This window comes from Nicotiana tabacum, chromosome 17 (assembly GCF_000715075.1).
Source record: "Nicotiana tabacum cultivar K326 chromosome 17, ASM71507v2, whole genome shotgun sequence".
Taxonomy (NCBI): Eukaryota; Viridiplantae; Streptophyta; class Magnoliopsida; order Solanales; family Solanaceae; genus Nicotiana; species Nicotiana tabacum.
The window spans coordinates 94,531,789-94,547,349 of NC_134096.1; the positions used below are offsets into that span (position 1 = coordinate 94,531,789).

The following is a 15,561-nucleotide window of genomic DNA, read 5'->3' on the forward strand; positions in this document are numbered from 1 at the left end:
AACATAAAAATATGTAATTCTTTCTAATAAGGAAACTGTATACAAAAATTGAACGGAGGAAGTGTATATATCGTCACATGAAAATAATTTTTCAGCGTTTTCTTTTTACTCCGTCTGATATTTTTCTCTTCGCGGTCCTTTTCTCAACGTATACAGCATTAATTTCCACCTCTCAAATTTCAAGTGGAACTTATCTGTTTGCCTACAATTTTAGAATTGTCAAATTAAAGCCATGCATCTATTAGTATATTTTTGCTACGATCCTGCCTTCTTCTTCTGTTACTTATCTCTATAAATAGAAAGGATGTTGCCTCCTTATGTACTCCAAAGCACACGACGTCATACTAAAAGTGATATTTCTTGTATTATAAACTAGAAAAAACAATGTCTTTGGTTATGGATTCCCTCAAGAATCTCTTGCTCTCCCCTCTTCGTGGTTTCATCCACAAAGATTTCCATGATATCTTTGAGAGAATGACTCTCTTGAGCAAGCTTTTGTTCCTGGTAAATTTTCACTTAGTTAATTATTCTGCCCTAATTCTTGATTGCCGTAATGCTAGTGGGTGATCATTTAATTTTGTTTTATTATCCAAAAGTCACTTTTTTTATTTTGTTACGTAAAAGTTATTTCATTTTATATTCATTACCCAAAAATTACTTTTCTTTCTTTTGTTACACAAAAATTATTTTACAATGCTCTAGTTATCACAATAGTCACTTTGACCAGATTTTATAAATATTTTACTTTAAAAGTTTATTATGCCCTTGACATTATAAATCCTCTCATTTATGCAACACCTTCTATATTATATGCTATATAATATAATTTTATCCATGTATTTTACTTATAATTAAAATAACTTAATATTATTTTATTTATTATTTTTATAATGTATTTGTACATTTAATTTTTTTTCTTAACATTAATTTTTGAGATATATAAGTAGCATTATTAAATTTGTCGGTGATATTACCGTGAACAAATCTCAAGTCCACGTTCTTAATCATGCTTCATGAAATATTTTTAATAAAAATTATAAAATCAAAGCTCACTGATTTATCAGCCAAGTTATACTCATTAATCCAATAAATAGAATACTTACATTTAGCACAATGATACATTGGATTATTACTTTCAAATAAATAATATCAACAAATAAAGCTTTAAAAAACTTAATATTAAACACAAATATATTTGAAACTTTTTCTAAAATTCTTATTAACTATAAAAAAAAACTATCATTTGTTAAACAAATCTATTTTTATTATTTCAAATAAATATTAAAAATAAATATTTTTATTTTTTAATATTTAAAATATGTTCATGTTTGAATATGATTAAACAAATTGAGTGCCATGAAAAAATTAAATGTACGATATATTATAAAAATAATAAATAAAATACATATAAAATTATTTTACTTATAAGTAAAATACCTAGGTAAAAATATATTATATAATATAGAAGGTGTTATATAAATGAAAGGATTTATAATGTCAAGGGAATAATAGACTTTTCAAGTAAAAGTATTATAAAATCTGGTTGTTGTGACTTTTGTGATAAATAGAGTAAAGTAAAATGATATTTGTGTAACGAAAGAAAGAAAAGTGACTTTTGAGTAGTGAACACAGAGTTAAATAATTTTTATATAACAAAAAAAAGAAAAATGACCGTTGAATAATGAACACAAAGTTGAATGACCACCCATAAAAATTACTCTTACTTCATTATAAAAAACTAGATTTTACCTTTTGAACTAATGGGAAGACTGCCTCCGACGATAAATTTGCGCTGCTTTTGGTCCTTTTTGCTATTATTTTTTTCAAAAAGTACAAAGATCAAAGTTGAGAAAAGAAGGACTATCCTCTAATTTTTTTTATACTTTACACGTTAAATATGAAACATATGTGTGATTTTCAAATCGCAAGAAGTGGCAGTTTTCTTCATTTTCCGCTTGAATCGAGTTTTATTCGATATCAGCTGAACCGATATTATATTCAGCTGATTTAAGAACTTGTTCATTGTACGTTTGCTCCTCTGTAGATACGTACATTAATATATGCTACAAAGTACAAACTTAATACTAAAATAATATCTTACCTCTAGCTTGGAATTGTATTTTAGTTTGTTCTTCTTGCATGCCACACCTGCTTCATTTTTTTTGGGTAATGTACGTTTTAATTATGCATGCAGATTGTTCATTTGGTTGATAAGCTGAATCTGTGGCACCGGCTACCAGTGTTGTTGGGGCTGCTTTATCTTGGAGCGCGGCGGCATCTGCATCAGGAATATAATTTGATCAACGTCGGTAAAACACCTATCGGCGTCCGATCAAATCCGGCCGATCACCCTTATCGAACTGCTGACGGTAAATACAACGACCCCTTTAATGAAGGTGCAGGCAGTGAACTTTCATTTTTTGGGAGGAATATGCTACCTGTTGATCAGCATAATCAGGTATATTTTTGTGAGGTTATAAATTATAGATATTGTTTCCCTCCTATCTTAAAATTCAGCAATTGTCCAATAATCTTAGAAATGCTATGTTTATTTGAACTTTTAATAAATTATCAACCTCCTATATTCGATCTATATATGATTCATTATCGGCATCATGATATGGTTTTATTTTTTTTTTTCCTTTTCACAGTACTATTTGTTAACTTGACTTGTGTTCTTTCTTTTTCCGACACCATTTGTTTACCGTCTCTTTTATTTTAATTTAGTCGGTAGATTTTTGAGTTATGATTGTTATTTATAAATTACTTATTTGGAAGCATTTTTTTCGGTTTTGGTTTTGTTATTTTGTTAAACGAATCTTCCTTTCTTTGTTCAAACTTACTAATAGGTTAGATGAAAAAAGAAATGAAGAAAATATATCATGATACAAGAAAAAATAAATATACAAATTAAGAGGATGAAGTTTAATGTAACGGCCAAAGTAAACACTGCATTTTTGAAATCACTATTTTAGTTAGTGATAAAATTTTGAGATGGCATGAGAAAAATGTCTATAGTTAAAAATTGAAGAGGAAGTTTGATTTTCAACAGAAAGTTGTAAGAAATGTATGAGTTCATATAGTATCTCAAGTTAATTTAATAATTGGGTTCATAATTAAATATTTATTGATATATAGAAGATTTCTAAATACATATACAAAATCTCGGTAAAAGTTGCTTGATTCATATGAATTCATAGTAAATACTGATCCACTCGGTGCTAGAATTTTTATTAAGAGATGTCAAAATTTAAAATAAATAAATACTATATGAATAAGACAAGGAAAGTCAATACATAGTTTATATGCAAAAAATAATATTTTTTACCAATCAAAATAGTGTAATTTTTAGTTGGAATATGTGGCTCCGCCACCGGGTAGATCCGCCTCTTATGGGGGTGGGGGTTTGGAGAAATTTTATGTTTTTTCATGTGAAGAAATTAGGGGTGTGCATAGATTGGATCGGATCGGATTTAGCACATTTTGGATTGAAATTTCGGATTTCGGATTTCGAATTCTACAAAATGCAATCCGAATCCGATCCGAATTAATATCGGATCGGATCGAATTTTAAAGTTTGGATCAGATAATTGTTCGGATTTTCGGATCGGATTATACGTATTGCTAATATAATCGGCTAATACATCTGCCTTATTTGCTTCTTTTGTGTTCTGTGTGCTCATACAAACATCTCTTTGCTTTTCATCCCTTTTATCAGCATTGCATCTCTAAGAAAATATTTCTCTAGAGGTTCGAGTTGTTATGCCTCTAAGTTGCAAAACTCATACTTATATGTTTTTTTGTAGAAGAGGCAATACATCAAGAAAAAATCATGTTTCTTCAATTATGAGGGTACTATGGTACCAATATAGCTAAATCTAGCAATTGTAAAGGTAATAATTTGGAGGAAGATGTAAAGGAAGTACTGGCTATCTGAAATTAAAGTTTAGTATTTATGCCCTAATAATTTCGGATCGGATCGGGTTAAAATTATACCAATCCGAATCCGATCCGGATATCCAAAATTTTAATAAACATAATCCGAAATCCGATCAAAATATCCTAATTCGGATTGAGTGGTCGATTTGAATTTTGAATATCCGATCCAAATGCACGGCCCTAGTAGAAATCAATCAACAATACCTAACTAAAGAAAATGAACGTACAGTGCATGGCAACTTACAACGTTTGTCTCTTGCATTGACAATTATTAAGGTTAAGGAACAAAACAAACTTTTCAGATGTCTCATTTTGTTTCTGGCGCAAAGGTGACAGTGCATGCATGGTCCCAATTCGCCAAACTTAATTTCAGATTTAAAACCGTCTTAGGGGACCAGTACTTGCTCAATAGAAACAACAGTGCTCATAATATCTCTGTAGTCTTAGGCTATACTATTAATTAGGGCTACACAAGTTGGTATGCGTAAGCCCACCCATTGCTGAATTAAGCTAGTCAAATATACAGATTAATGGTATAGCTACTGACTTCACAGTACTCTCTTCGTTTCAATTTATGTAAATTTATTTCTTTTTAGTTCATGCCAAAAAGAATGATTCTTTTCCTTATATATTTGAAAACAATTATATTTACATTTATGCAATAATTTATAGCCACACAAAATATATGTGCCTCATTTTACACCATAAATTCAAAAGTCTTCTCTCTTTTAACTCCGTGCCCAATCAAATAGGTTCACATAAATTAAAACGGGAGAGTATTAATTAAACCGTGCATATACAATTAAGTGCCTCATCAGTGAGCGGCCATGTATAGGTTTAGTAATCTTTTATAGATGACATAATTAACATATAATGAATGAGTATTAATTATATACACTGCCGGTGGATGAACTTTTACACCGTGGCGGAGGTAGCATTGTAGTTACGCGTTCAATTGAACCCATAAGTTTTGATTATGAGTATAAATTTGTGTGTAAAAATTCATTAAAATTATAAGAAATAGTAGATATGAACTCATAACTTTTAAAATATAATGTCATCAATGCTAAGAACCTTAAATATTGAACCCATAAAATTTAAATTTTGGATCCGCTTATGCTTTTACATTATCAATGTAATATCTCTAACAAGTTATAGCAGGTTTTTGTTACCAAGTTATCATATCATGCTTGATTAAAGATTTATACTATGATTGTATGTCATTTTACTTGATTATATAAATAATATATACAATGTTGTTATATTTTGTTGGGTTGTTTTAAGGCTATATATATATATATATATATATATATATATATATATATATATATATAGCAGTAAATTATGATTGCATTAATCATGTCAAGGGTGTATGGCGACGAAGTTGCTCGTTCAATTCATTGGTAATATTGATGATCATTTATAGTTCGCTGTTATGGTGGTATGGGACTATAGGTATTGGTACTCCTACCTCCTTTGCCGTGCACTCACAAGCTAAGAAGAAGAAAAAAAACCTACTAGAGTACTAGGATGCTAGTAACTAGTACAGGTTTTACAGGTTTACGTTAATTGATTTTGTAGCTCTTTATAAACTTGATTTTTGTTTTATGATCCTATCTTCTTCTTTTTTTTTTTTTTTTTTACACATGAGAGAATTACTTTTACACGTAAGAGATTTATTTTTTATACATAAGAGATCTAAAAACGTCATTTTTTTTAATTTTAAAATTTTAAAGAGGCATGATGTACAAATAGCACCGAGATTTTAGGGTCGGACATGGGGTGGGCACTTTTGTCTAATAATTTACGTAGTACATAGTACTTATTCAATAAGCTCAATGCTCACAAAATTCGTACAGTTATTAATTCGGAAATTGGCATTTATTTTTGTAAAGGAAAAATCAACAAACCTAATTTATAGAGGCATACATATAATTAAGAGAATTAATTGAGTAAATAATGGGCTCTAAACTGTTTTTTTTTCCTCTAAAAAAATGAAATGCAGTTAAAGAAGCCAGACCCAATGGTAGTAGCAACGAAGCTGCTAGCTAGGAGAAATTTTGTGGACACAGGAAAACAATTTAACATGATCGCTGCTTCTTGGATACAGTTTATGATTCATGATTGGATCGATCATTTGGAAGACACTAAGCAGGTCAGAGTTCAGACAAAGAATACTACTCCTTTTTTACATACCACTTCTCGAAACAATTTAATTATTAACGATATTCTTTCCTTAAATATGGAAAATTATTTCCACTTGAATTTAAGGTGTAGATACTGACATTGTAATTAAGTTTTTTAGTCAATTATAACATGTTACTTACCCTTTATTCTAGGTACTAATCAATTAAGCATTAAATAGATCTAGTTACATACAAGTATCTTTTGAGTACTACCATCGCAAATGATGTAAACCTAATAGTATATTATTCGAAGGGAATAATTCAGTGATGTAGTACATTTTTGGTACTGTAAATTTTGTGCACAGATTGAGCTTAAGGCAGCTGAAGAAGTTGCAAGTCAATGCCCACTAAAGTCCTTTAAGTTTTTCAAGACGAAGGAAATTCCTACGGGCTTTTATGAAATCAAGACCGGTCATTTGAACACGCGTACTCCCTGGTGGTAAGATTACATACTAAAATTTTACATTTTTACATAAAATATTATGCTTATCAAGTTTTTTAAAAAAACGTATTTTCTATTCTTTATATAGACGGTAAGTAATATGTAGTTGTACATGAAGGGATGGAAGTGCTATATATGGGAGCAATGCAGAAGTTTTAAAGAAAGTGAGAACATTTAAAGATGGGAAGCTGAAACTATCAGCAGATGGGCTACTCGAAATAGACAAAAATGGGAAAATCATATCTGGTGATGTTCGCAACACTTGGGCTGGACTTTCAGCACTACAGGCTCTCTTTGTTCAAGAGCATAATTCTGTTTGTGACGCCTTGAAGGTACTAATCATATTCAAATTTTAAGAATTAACCCAAATAGTCATTCACCTAATATCTTAAACTAAAGATAGCCAACGGATATATAATATACGCTATATTTCATATATCACATATGGATAATATGTATAATCTATGTAAACCAGACAAAAAAAGTAAACCCGCTATTTGTGTAACAATCCCTACACTAAAAATGTGAGATAATTACAGGTAACTATCCAATAATAGTAAATCAATAACCTAAATTTAAAAAAAGTTTATCTCCTACAGCTCAAAATCCTCGATATTATTATTATTATTATTACATAAGCTATGGACATTTGAGAATTTCTATAACTTGATTTGCTATGTTGCAGAAAGAATATCCAGAATTGGAGGAGGAAGACTTGTATCGTCATGCAAGGCTGGTCACTTCTGCTGTCATTGCAAAAGTTCATACCATAGATTGGACTGTTGAGCTTCTCAAAACTGATACCCTTCTTGCCGGAATGCGTGCCAATTGGTTAATGCTCACTCCCATATACTTTCTTCGTTCACTTTTACTTGTCCACTCTACTTAAAATGCATTTTCATTTTTACTTGTCCACTATACTAAATCAAGAGAAAAATAATTTTTTTTTTCCAGTTTTACCCTTATCATTAACTGCTCATTCACCAAATAATTTTTCAAGACTTTTGGAAATACTATCATTGTTATGGGTAAAATTATAAATACATACTTTTTTTTTTTTTTTTAAGGAAGTGCAAAGTCAAATGTAAATAACTAAAAGTGAACAGATGAAATGAATTACTAGTTTTATTCATTTTGTCATACTTCCATATTACTCCACTAGTTGGTGTCTAACTAATAATTTAAATTATATCGCAGGTATGGATTACTAGGGAAGAAGTTTAAGGATACATTTGGGCACGTTGGAGGTTCTATTTTGGGTGGTTTTGTAGGAATGAAAAAACCTGAGAATTATGGAGTGCCCTACTCCTTGACTGAGGAATTTACGAGTGTTTATAGGATGCATCAACTTCTACCTGATAAGCTGCAGCTGAGGAATATTGATGCAACACCTGGACCAAACAAATCTCTCCCTTTGACTAATGAGTAAGGCGTCATTAATATGTATAAGGAGTATTATTCTACGTGGTAAAATACTATTTCGCCAAAAATAACATTTCACTATTTGCAAGTATAAATTTGATCATAAGTATAAAAATAATAAAAAGGGCAGTCCGGTGTACTAAGCTCCCGCATGTGCGGGGCCCAGAAAGTATAAAAGTATAAGAGTCTATCGTACACAGCCTTATACTGCATTTCTGTAAGAGGTTTGTTCTACGGCTCGAACCCGTGACCTACTAGTCACATGACAATAACTTTACCAGTTACATCAAGGTTCCCTTCAGTTAAGTGTAAAAATAATGACCAATAATGATTGAAAATTTGAATTTTTTTGTTTTCAAGTGAAATTAATAGAAGTTTATGATTTTTACTCCACGAGACTTTAACCTTTTCTTTAAAGTAAAATTCATGCTTAAATAAAACTTAGCTTTCAAACGACTTTTCAACTTCAATTTCTAGTACATATTTTTCGACTTCAATCAAATATTTTTCAAGCTAAGCCCCTACTAAATAGCTTGTGTTTACAAATGTAATTTCCATGAAATTGTAGGATTCCCTTGGAAGATTTAATTGGGGGCAAAGGAGAGGAAAATTTATCAAAAATCGGTTTCACTAAGCAAATGGTATCAATGGGTCACCAAGCCTGTGGAGCTCTTGAGCTTTGGAATTATCCAGTGTGGATGAGGGATCTTATTCCTCAAGATGTCGATGGAACTGATAGGCCAGATCATATTGACCTTGCAGCCCTTGAAAGTAAGTTCAAAAATATAAAATAATCGAAGAATGATACAGAGATAGAATAATCGAAGCAAATGACTTTGTAACTTCCACCTAAGAAAATTATAAAGTATACCACTAAAATTTTAAACAAAAGATAATTTATAAAATATTTTTTCTATTGTTTTCATCTAATTTTTATTTAATTTCTCTTAGAACACTAGTAAATTACATCTTTCTAGTAATCCATTCCACACAGTTAATTGATTATGTTTGGATATATATGACAGTTTATAGGGACAGAGAAAGAAGTGTTGCTAGGTACAATGAATTTCGCAGAGGAATGCTGCAAATTCCCATCTCCAAATGGGAAGATTTGACGGATGATGAAGAAGTCATTAATACACTTGGTGAAGTATACGGTGATGATGTAGAAGAATTAGATCTGATGGTTGGAATGGCTGCGGAGAAAAAGATTAAGGGCTTTGCCATTTCGGAGACTGCCTTTTTCATATTCCTCGTCATGGCATCAAGGTTGGTAAATAAGAAAGAAATAACTTTTATTTAAATTCCATATACTGATTGTATAATAAAAAAGTTTACAAGCCGTGTATTTTAATTAAGTGTAGCACGTAACAAATCCTAATTTTTATGCATTATCGACTACAATCTTTTACGTGATCTATTAGTATATAAAAGTTAAACCCATTTTTATGATAAGTAATAGAATAGTAGAAATGATAATTGATCTGCCATCATATATTCAACTGTAATGATAATATAATTTTTTTAATGTGAGTAAAACTCAAATATTTTGAAGAATTATTAATAGACAATGGTGGAGCCACCTTATAGCAAGGGGTATCAACTGACACCCCTTCGTGGGATAAATATACTTTATATGTAGGAAAAACAATTATATTCATATATACTATATGTTGACTCCCTTTGATATTTTTATATATTCACTTTTATATATTTCTACACCCCTTAATAAAAATCCTGACTCTGTCACTGATAGAAAGTTGATTTGCAAATATGCAGGAGGCTAGAGGCAGACAGATTTTTCACCAGCAATTACAACGAGGAGACATATACAAAGAAAGGATTGGAATGGGTGAATACAACTGAAAGCTTGAAAGATGTATTAGATCGACATTACCCTGAAATAACTGAGAAATGGATGAACTCAAGTAGCGCATTCTCTGTTTGGGACTCTACTCCACAACCTCACAATCCTATTCCACTCTACTTTCGCGTTCCTCCGCAGTAAATCCATCATTTGACTTATTAAGGCAACCGCATATTGGGATTCTACAATATTACTGCATGTTTTATCAAATCTTAATACGAAAATAATGTGCTTGATTTAATTTTACCTGCAAGTTTGTAATAAACTGAGATGATTATAGCCGGTCAAATTTATTATTTACTTTTTCTAACCGGTATATATAGACTATATATTGATTATACACAGTTATACATATACTATACGTGAATTATATATATTCATCGGATATTTTTAGCTTAAGACATTGCCGGCTCGACCCCTGCAACTAAAGCGAAAGCTTTAGGCCCCCAAAAATAGGAGCCCCCAAAATTTACTACTCTTTTGTGTTTATAAATTATAACATATGTTTTATCTATTAATATAAAATAATTACTACTAATAGTTATGATTAATTATAAGAAATTTTTTGGATCATTTACTGGCTTACTGCCAACTTACAAACAATCAGTAGTCCCATACTTACATATTTTATATTTTATGTTATGTTTTAATAGATGTACTTGAGGTCATTATGAATAGAAGTCGTTGACAATTAAATTTGCAGTTACTTTATACTTATTTCACTCTAATTTGAATCATTTTTGTTTACAACTTTAGTTGTATATATTTTTTTCTTTTCAAGCTACCATAAACACGTTTCAAATAAATTAGTCCGTGAAAAAGCTCCAAATTAGAATATAAGTATTTAGCACATGATCGTTGCTTTGGAAGGCCGTGATCAAAATTATATTTTAAAAAATCTTATTTAAGATTAACAAAGTTTCAATAAAGATTGGATTGGTTACATTATCAATTGAAAAAAAAATTGCTCTATAAAAACTGATCATAAAAAATAATTATCAACTTTGCATCTCAAAAAATAAACTTCAAAAAGAAAAATATGAGAATTTTATTAAATTTGTCTAAGGCCTTTTACAAAAAAATTATATATATACCCCCACCGATTATGTTTAATTTAAACGGTCAGGTGGGCGGTTATTTGAGTTAATTTTCATGATTTTAATTATTATATACAATAAATTAATCGAATGTGACATCAGTAAATTTCCTAGCAAAAAACAAACCGAACCAAACCATTTCGACTCTATATCCGTCCATTTGAAATCATTTACACTTGGGACTCACCTAGGCCCATTGGACAAGTGAATTAGTCATTATTCATAAGCCTAGTTTATTAACAACAAAGAATGATTTAAAAGGATCTAAGATATCCTTTCCTATCCCCACCCAAAGAAGAAAACTATAAGATGATAGAATAAAACTTTATCCTTATCTACTTATCTAGGTCATACTAGACTATAATTAAGGAACTAAGTGTTCCGATTTCAACTCGAATCTTTTAAAATTCGAACCAACTATCTCCGCAAGTCATATAATAGTAAAAACACATACGGGGAGGTCAATGAGGAACCTAATTAAGTCAAAAATTTCCTCCTTATAATCTCTAATAAAAAATCATTCCATGTATCAATGGGTCCTGGCAAGCACCAATGGATGCAGTCGCTGTAGCCCTTCATCCATTTATTACCCCAATATGCTCCGGGATGTCCATCTGCTCTCATTAACATGGCTCTAGTCACATCCATTATCTCGAAATTGTTCCCCATTTTCTTCCCATCTTTTCTTGCTCTTTCAACTTCTTCAATTTGAATGTTTCTAAACTCCCAATCTTGATCACCAATTTTAACTTCTTCTCTTGCAAATGGTCTTGTTCTATTGCAAAAACCTCCTTCATTCCATGCTCCATTCTCAAATTGACCCGCCGAAAATGTTCTCAAAAGTACAACAATACCTGAATATCAAAGGCGGATGCAGACTTTTAGCCATGATTCACCTGAACTTAAATTTTTCTGTCGATATTGTCATTTTAGCAATGTGTTTGTGAAACTACTAAAACTTCAACAAATATTATATTTGAATTCTTAATTTCATATGTTAAGAATTTTAGTAATTGAACCCATCAAGTTTAAAATCAGAACACGCTTATGTACCTGAGCATTCCTCACAATCATTTATGTACTTGAAAGCAGCTTGAAATGCTCTTCGAATAGCATATCCTGGGCCAAGATCTTGGACTCCTGCTTCCCCACAATAAACACATCCAATAAGATTGTCATTTTCATAAAGGTAATTGGGCCGAAGGAACCAGTGCCCATCTGAGAAAATAGCATAATCTACGTTGGGTAAATGTTGGGTCCAATTTCCATTTATTTTGTCCAAATGTAAGTCAAAGCCGCCCGTGAATGAGCCGTTGATTACTCTCTCAGTGGCAAAGACAAGGAATTCTGTGCGGAGGACCATAAGAGTGAAGTTGTGACGAGGAAATATCCATGTTCTGAATTTGTCTTCTGCATCCTTGTAAATGTCTGTTGGAGTTTCTTCCTGCAATTAATATTTTTCATTCTATTAGTGATAAAATGATTCATAGCACCGGGCCATATTTACTCGTTATTGTTTTTGCATGTCATTTATTTTCTGTTTCTTATGTCGTTGTTATTCTTTCTATGGTTTTTGTTGATGGTACTGATATGTTGTCTCTTCTCGCCTTTTTCGTCTTTTTGAGCCGAGGGTCTATCGAAAAACAGTTTTTCTGCCTCATCGGAGTAGGGGTAAAGTCAGCGTACACACTAACTTCCCTAGACCCCACTTGTGAGATTTTACTAGGTCGACTCGTCGTTGTTGTTGTAGTGATAAAATGAGTTAAATTTGCGTTAAATTATGACACTTAATTCTCCTAGAAAATGCATAATCAAGTTGCACATTAATAACTTAAGAAAATCATAATCTGATAAAAATTTCTAATTCAAAGTCTTGCTTTGTTGCGTGTGAAAGAGTGTATAGCTGTAAAAGAAAGTATTGAATTGTAAAATCATACGTAAAGTCAAGTATGACCACCAAAGTCTCTAAGAACGATTAATAAATAGTGGTTAAATTGAGAATGCATATCAGATCTATGAAATGGGCAAGAGATGAGAGCAGTTGGAGAATGAGACACAAAAGTCCGAAAAATAGTTCAACCACTTCCTAATTTGGCTGGATACAACGATTAAGATAAAAGGTTAAAAAATATTGATTAGTATTTGTCGAAAGAAAATGTAAGGATAACGTTGGCAGTTATAAAAAGAGTTTATATATATGTATTGCTAAATGCTAATGTAAAAATACTTACTCAAGATATAAAGTTAATTTTATTTAATAATATTAATTGATAATCTAGGATTATTAAATAGGAGTAACTTTTTAAATAGATTTATATAAAGAGGGACTTTTCTTTTTCTTTTTTTTTTTAATTTACGTATCGTATAAATTGTTTTAGATGTTATTCAAATAAATGAGTTTAATGTTTCAAGAACCAAAAAAAATACTCCATCTTCTATCGACATAAAGATAAATAAAGATAAATGTACGTAATTTGCAAATTGCGACATTCGCGTCCGAATTAACGGAACTTAGGGGGACAATGTTTGTCTTTGTGCTAGGAGTGGCTGAGTCAAACTGACAACAAAAACCTACTACACCTTTTTATAAGTTAGCTTATTTCAAGAATTTAAAAGTGGCAGAATTAACAGATAATAATCAAAAATGACGCACAAAGAACTCGAATCTCTATGCTACTTAACCTTCTATTAAAGTATTTTCAATAATTAATATTGGTGCATCTAATCATGCAGTCCGAGACGTGATACTCGAATTACGATTTTCATCCTTTATTTTGTCGGAATGCATCTAACTAAGATTAGCTATTTCCATTATGAAATGAAATTGAAATTAAGATGTTTGTTTAAATTTTACACACCGAGGGTATAAAATGTAACGTATATAATTAGGTTATTTATAAAGTAAGTACAATTCTTTTCTAATGTTAAGTAATACTAAACTTTATGCTAATTTGTTAACTACACTATCATGTAAACTTTTTTTTTTTAATATTATCAGTGCTTTTACAGGATCAATATATATAAAGTTTAATCTGTTATAATAAATTAGTAGTTATTATTAATTATTAAGATAATAATTAAAGTTTATCATCAAATTATATTCTTATTAACTTACGAATAACTTAAATGCACTGTAGTGTAGAAAAGAATTGCACATTAAAAATTTCGTTTAACATATTGTAGCATGTATGTAACAAACCTTATTTACCTTGATATAAACTAATTTATTTTTATAGACAATTACACATTATTATCTTTTGTAGATTACTAGATTGTATAAATATATTATAGCCATAAGCGCGAAAAACTTAAAACTCTGACGAAATTTATCCAAATGACAATAGCAACTCAGTTAATTGTCAATACTAACCGAAGATAAAAGGCAGAGAAGGGACTCCATATGGTTCCTTGCGAGCGAATCACCAATGAATGCCATTGTCTTTCCTTTTACAAATGTTAAAAATGTGTTAGCGTTGAAACGGGGGAGCATACATTGGTCTGGTTTCCATCTCCAGTGCATGAAATCTTCATCTGGTCTTCCGTTCAACAAACAGTTTTTCGAATAAGGGATTGTCGGACAGCTGAAGTTTGTATAATACAAAGAACTCTTCTGCTGATCCCGAACCCAGCTACCATTAAACAAGTCACAATCTGACGTGTTATTATCTGCAAAAATATTAAGAAACAGTTAATTGGCAATGGTGCATGTCGTCCTAAGATTAATATTCCTCCCATTTCATTATATATGGTGGCGTTTTGACACATATCAAAAAGCATCATTAGAACTTGTGATCTTTAACTACATGTCTATGGCTATAACTAGCTAGAGCATATCATTAAGGATACATAAAAAGTTTAAAGTCAAAGGAGAGAGTTTTCAAATACTATAAAAAGTTGTCATTTTTTTTTTTTTTACAAAGTAAAAAGAAAGAGTGTTTATATAAAATGAATATAAGTATTCGTAATGAATAAAGAAATAAAAATGGAATTATGATGAGTTATTGAGAACTTGCCAATTAGTAGTTGAGGTTGAATCATGTGTAAGGAATTATTAGGACGAGCTGCATCTTCTTCTTTGCTGTTTGTTGTGAAGTTGACGATGGGGCTGATGGAAAAATGAAACATGTAGAAGCTGAAAAGCATGGTTAAAAAGATTGAATAGAACAACAAGAAACCTGGGCTTCCCAAGTTTAAAAACTTCTCCCCCCTTAAAATGTAGTTCTGAACATTCTTTCGTGCCTGTACAGAACACAATTCCATGTCTGCTCTAAGACTAACCCGCACTAACTAGCTATAAGTAACAGAGACCAAAAGAGAAGTAGTAGATACAAAGCATGAAGATCCAGAGGACGCTAGCTACGTATTGGATCACTAAAAAGATTAATTTAGGAGGAACGTGGGAACAGGGGCGATGTAGCATATAATCGGGGCGGTTCAATTGAACTCATAACTTTCGACGCGGAGTAAAAATTTATATGTAAAAATTTATTAAAATTACAAAAATAGTAGAGATGAACCCATAACTTTAAAAATATAATGGGTTTAATGCTAAAAATTTTAAAAATTAAACTTATAGGGTTTAAATCCTGGATCCGTCTCTGCGTGAGA

The 15,561-nt window shown here is 30.9% G+C and overlaps 2 protein-coding genes across 2 annotated transcripts; one reads left to right on the forward strand and one right to left on the reverse strand.

The window, feature by feature from the left end:
* The first annotated feature begins 327 nt into the window (after positions 1-327).
* LOC107791409 (alpha-dioxygenase 1-like) lies at positions 328-10,194 on the forward strand. The gene is made up of 10 exons (NM_001425876.1): positions 328-504; positions 2,195-2,458; positions 5,945-6,094; positions 6,431-6,564; positions 6,686-6,899; positions 7,253-7,398; positions 7,765-7,992; positions 8,558-8,760; positions 9,015-9,258; positions 9,769-10,194. The coding sequence occupies exons 1-10, from the start codon at positions 385-387 to the stop codon at positions 9,995-9,997; spliced, it is 1,932 nt and encodes a 643-aa protein (NP_001412805.1). The 5' UTR covers positions 328-384; the 3' UTR covers positions 9,998-10,194.
* A 914-nt stretch (positions 10,195-11,108) lies between these two features.
* LOC107791408 (xyloglucan O-acetyltransferase 3) lies at positions 11,109-15,315 on the reverse strand. The gene is made up of 4 exons (XM_016613470.2): positions 14,967-15,315; positions 14,324-14,619; positions 12,007-12,397; positions 11,109-11,807 (listed from the first exon to the last, which is right to left on the reverse strand). Exons 1-4 carry the CDS (start codon positions 15,211-15,213, stop codon positions 11,431-11,433), a joined length of 1,311 nt encoding a protein of 436 aa, XP_016468956.1. The 5' UTR covers positions 15,214-15,315; the 3' UTR covers positions 11,109-11,430.
* Positions 15,316-15,561: the final 246 nt, after the last annotated feature.

What these genes read in the sequence shown, in the direction of transcription:
- LOC107791408 (XM_016613470.2), bottom strand. Translation starts at nt 15,213, where the DNA reads ATGGAATTGTGTTCTGTACAGGCACGAAAGAATGTTCAGAACTACATT. An exon ending in TCAACCTCAACTACTAATTG is followed by an intron (nt 14,620 to 14,966) that starts GCAAGTTCTCAA and finishes ATATTTTTGCAG; the next exon opens with ATAATAACACGTCAGATTGT. An exon ending in TTCTCTGCCTTTTATCTTCG is followed by an intron (nt 12,398 to 14,323) that starts GTTAGTATTGAC and finishes TATTAATTGCAG; the next exon opens with GAAGAAACTCCAACAGACAT.
- LOC107791409 (NM_001425876.1), top strand. Translation starts at nt 385, where the DNA reads ATGTCTTTGGTTATGGATTCCCTCAAGAATCTCTTGCTCTCCCCTCTT. An exon ending in AACACGCGTACTCCCTGGTG is followed by an intron (nt 6,565 to 6,685) that starts GTAAGATTACAT and finishes TTGTACATGAAG; the next exon opens with GGATGGAAGTGCTATATATG. An exon ending in TCTCTCCCTTTGACTAATGA is followed by an intron (nt 7,993 to 8,557) that starts GTAAGGCGTCAT and finishes ATGAAATTGTAG; the next exon opens with GATTCCCTTGGAAGATTTAA.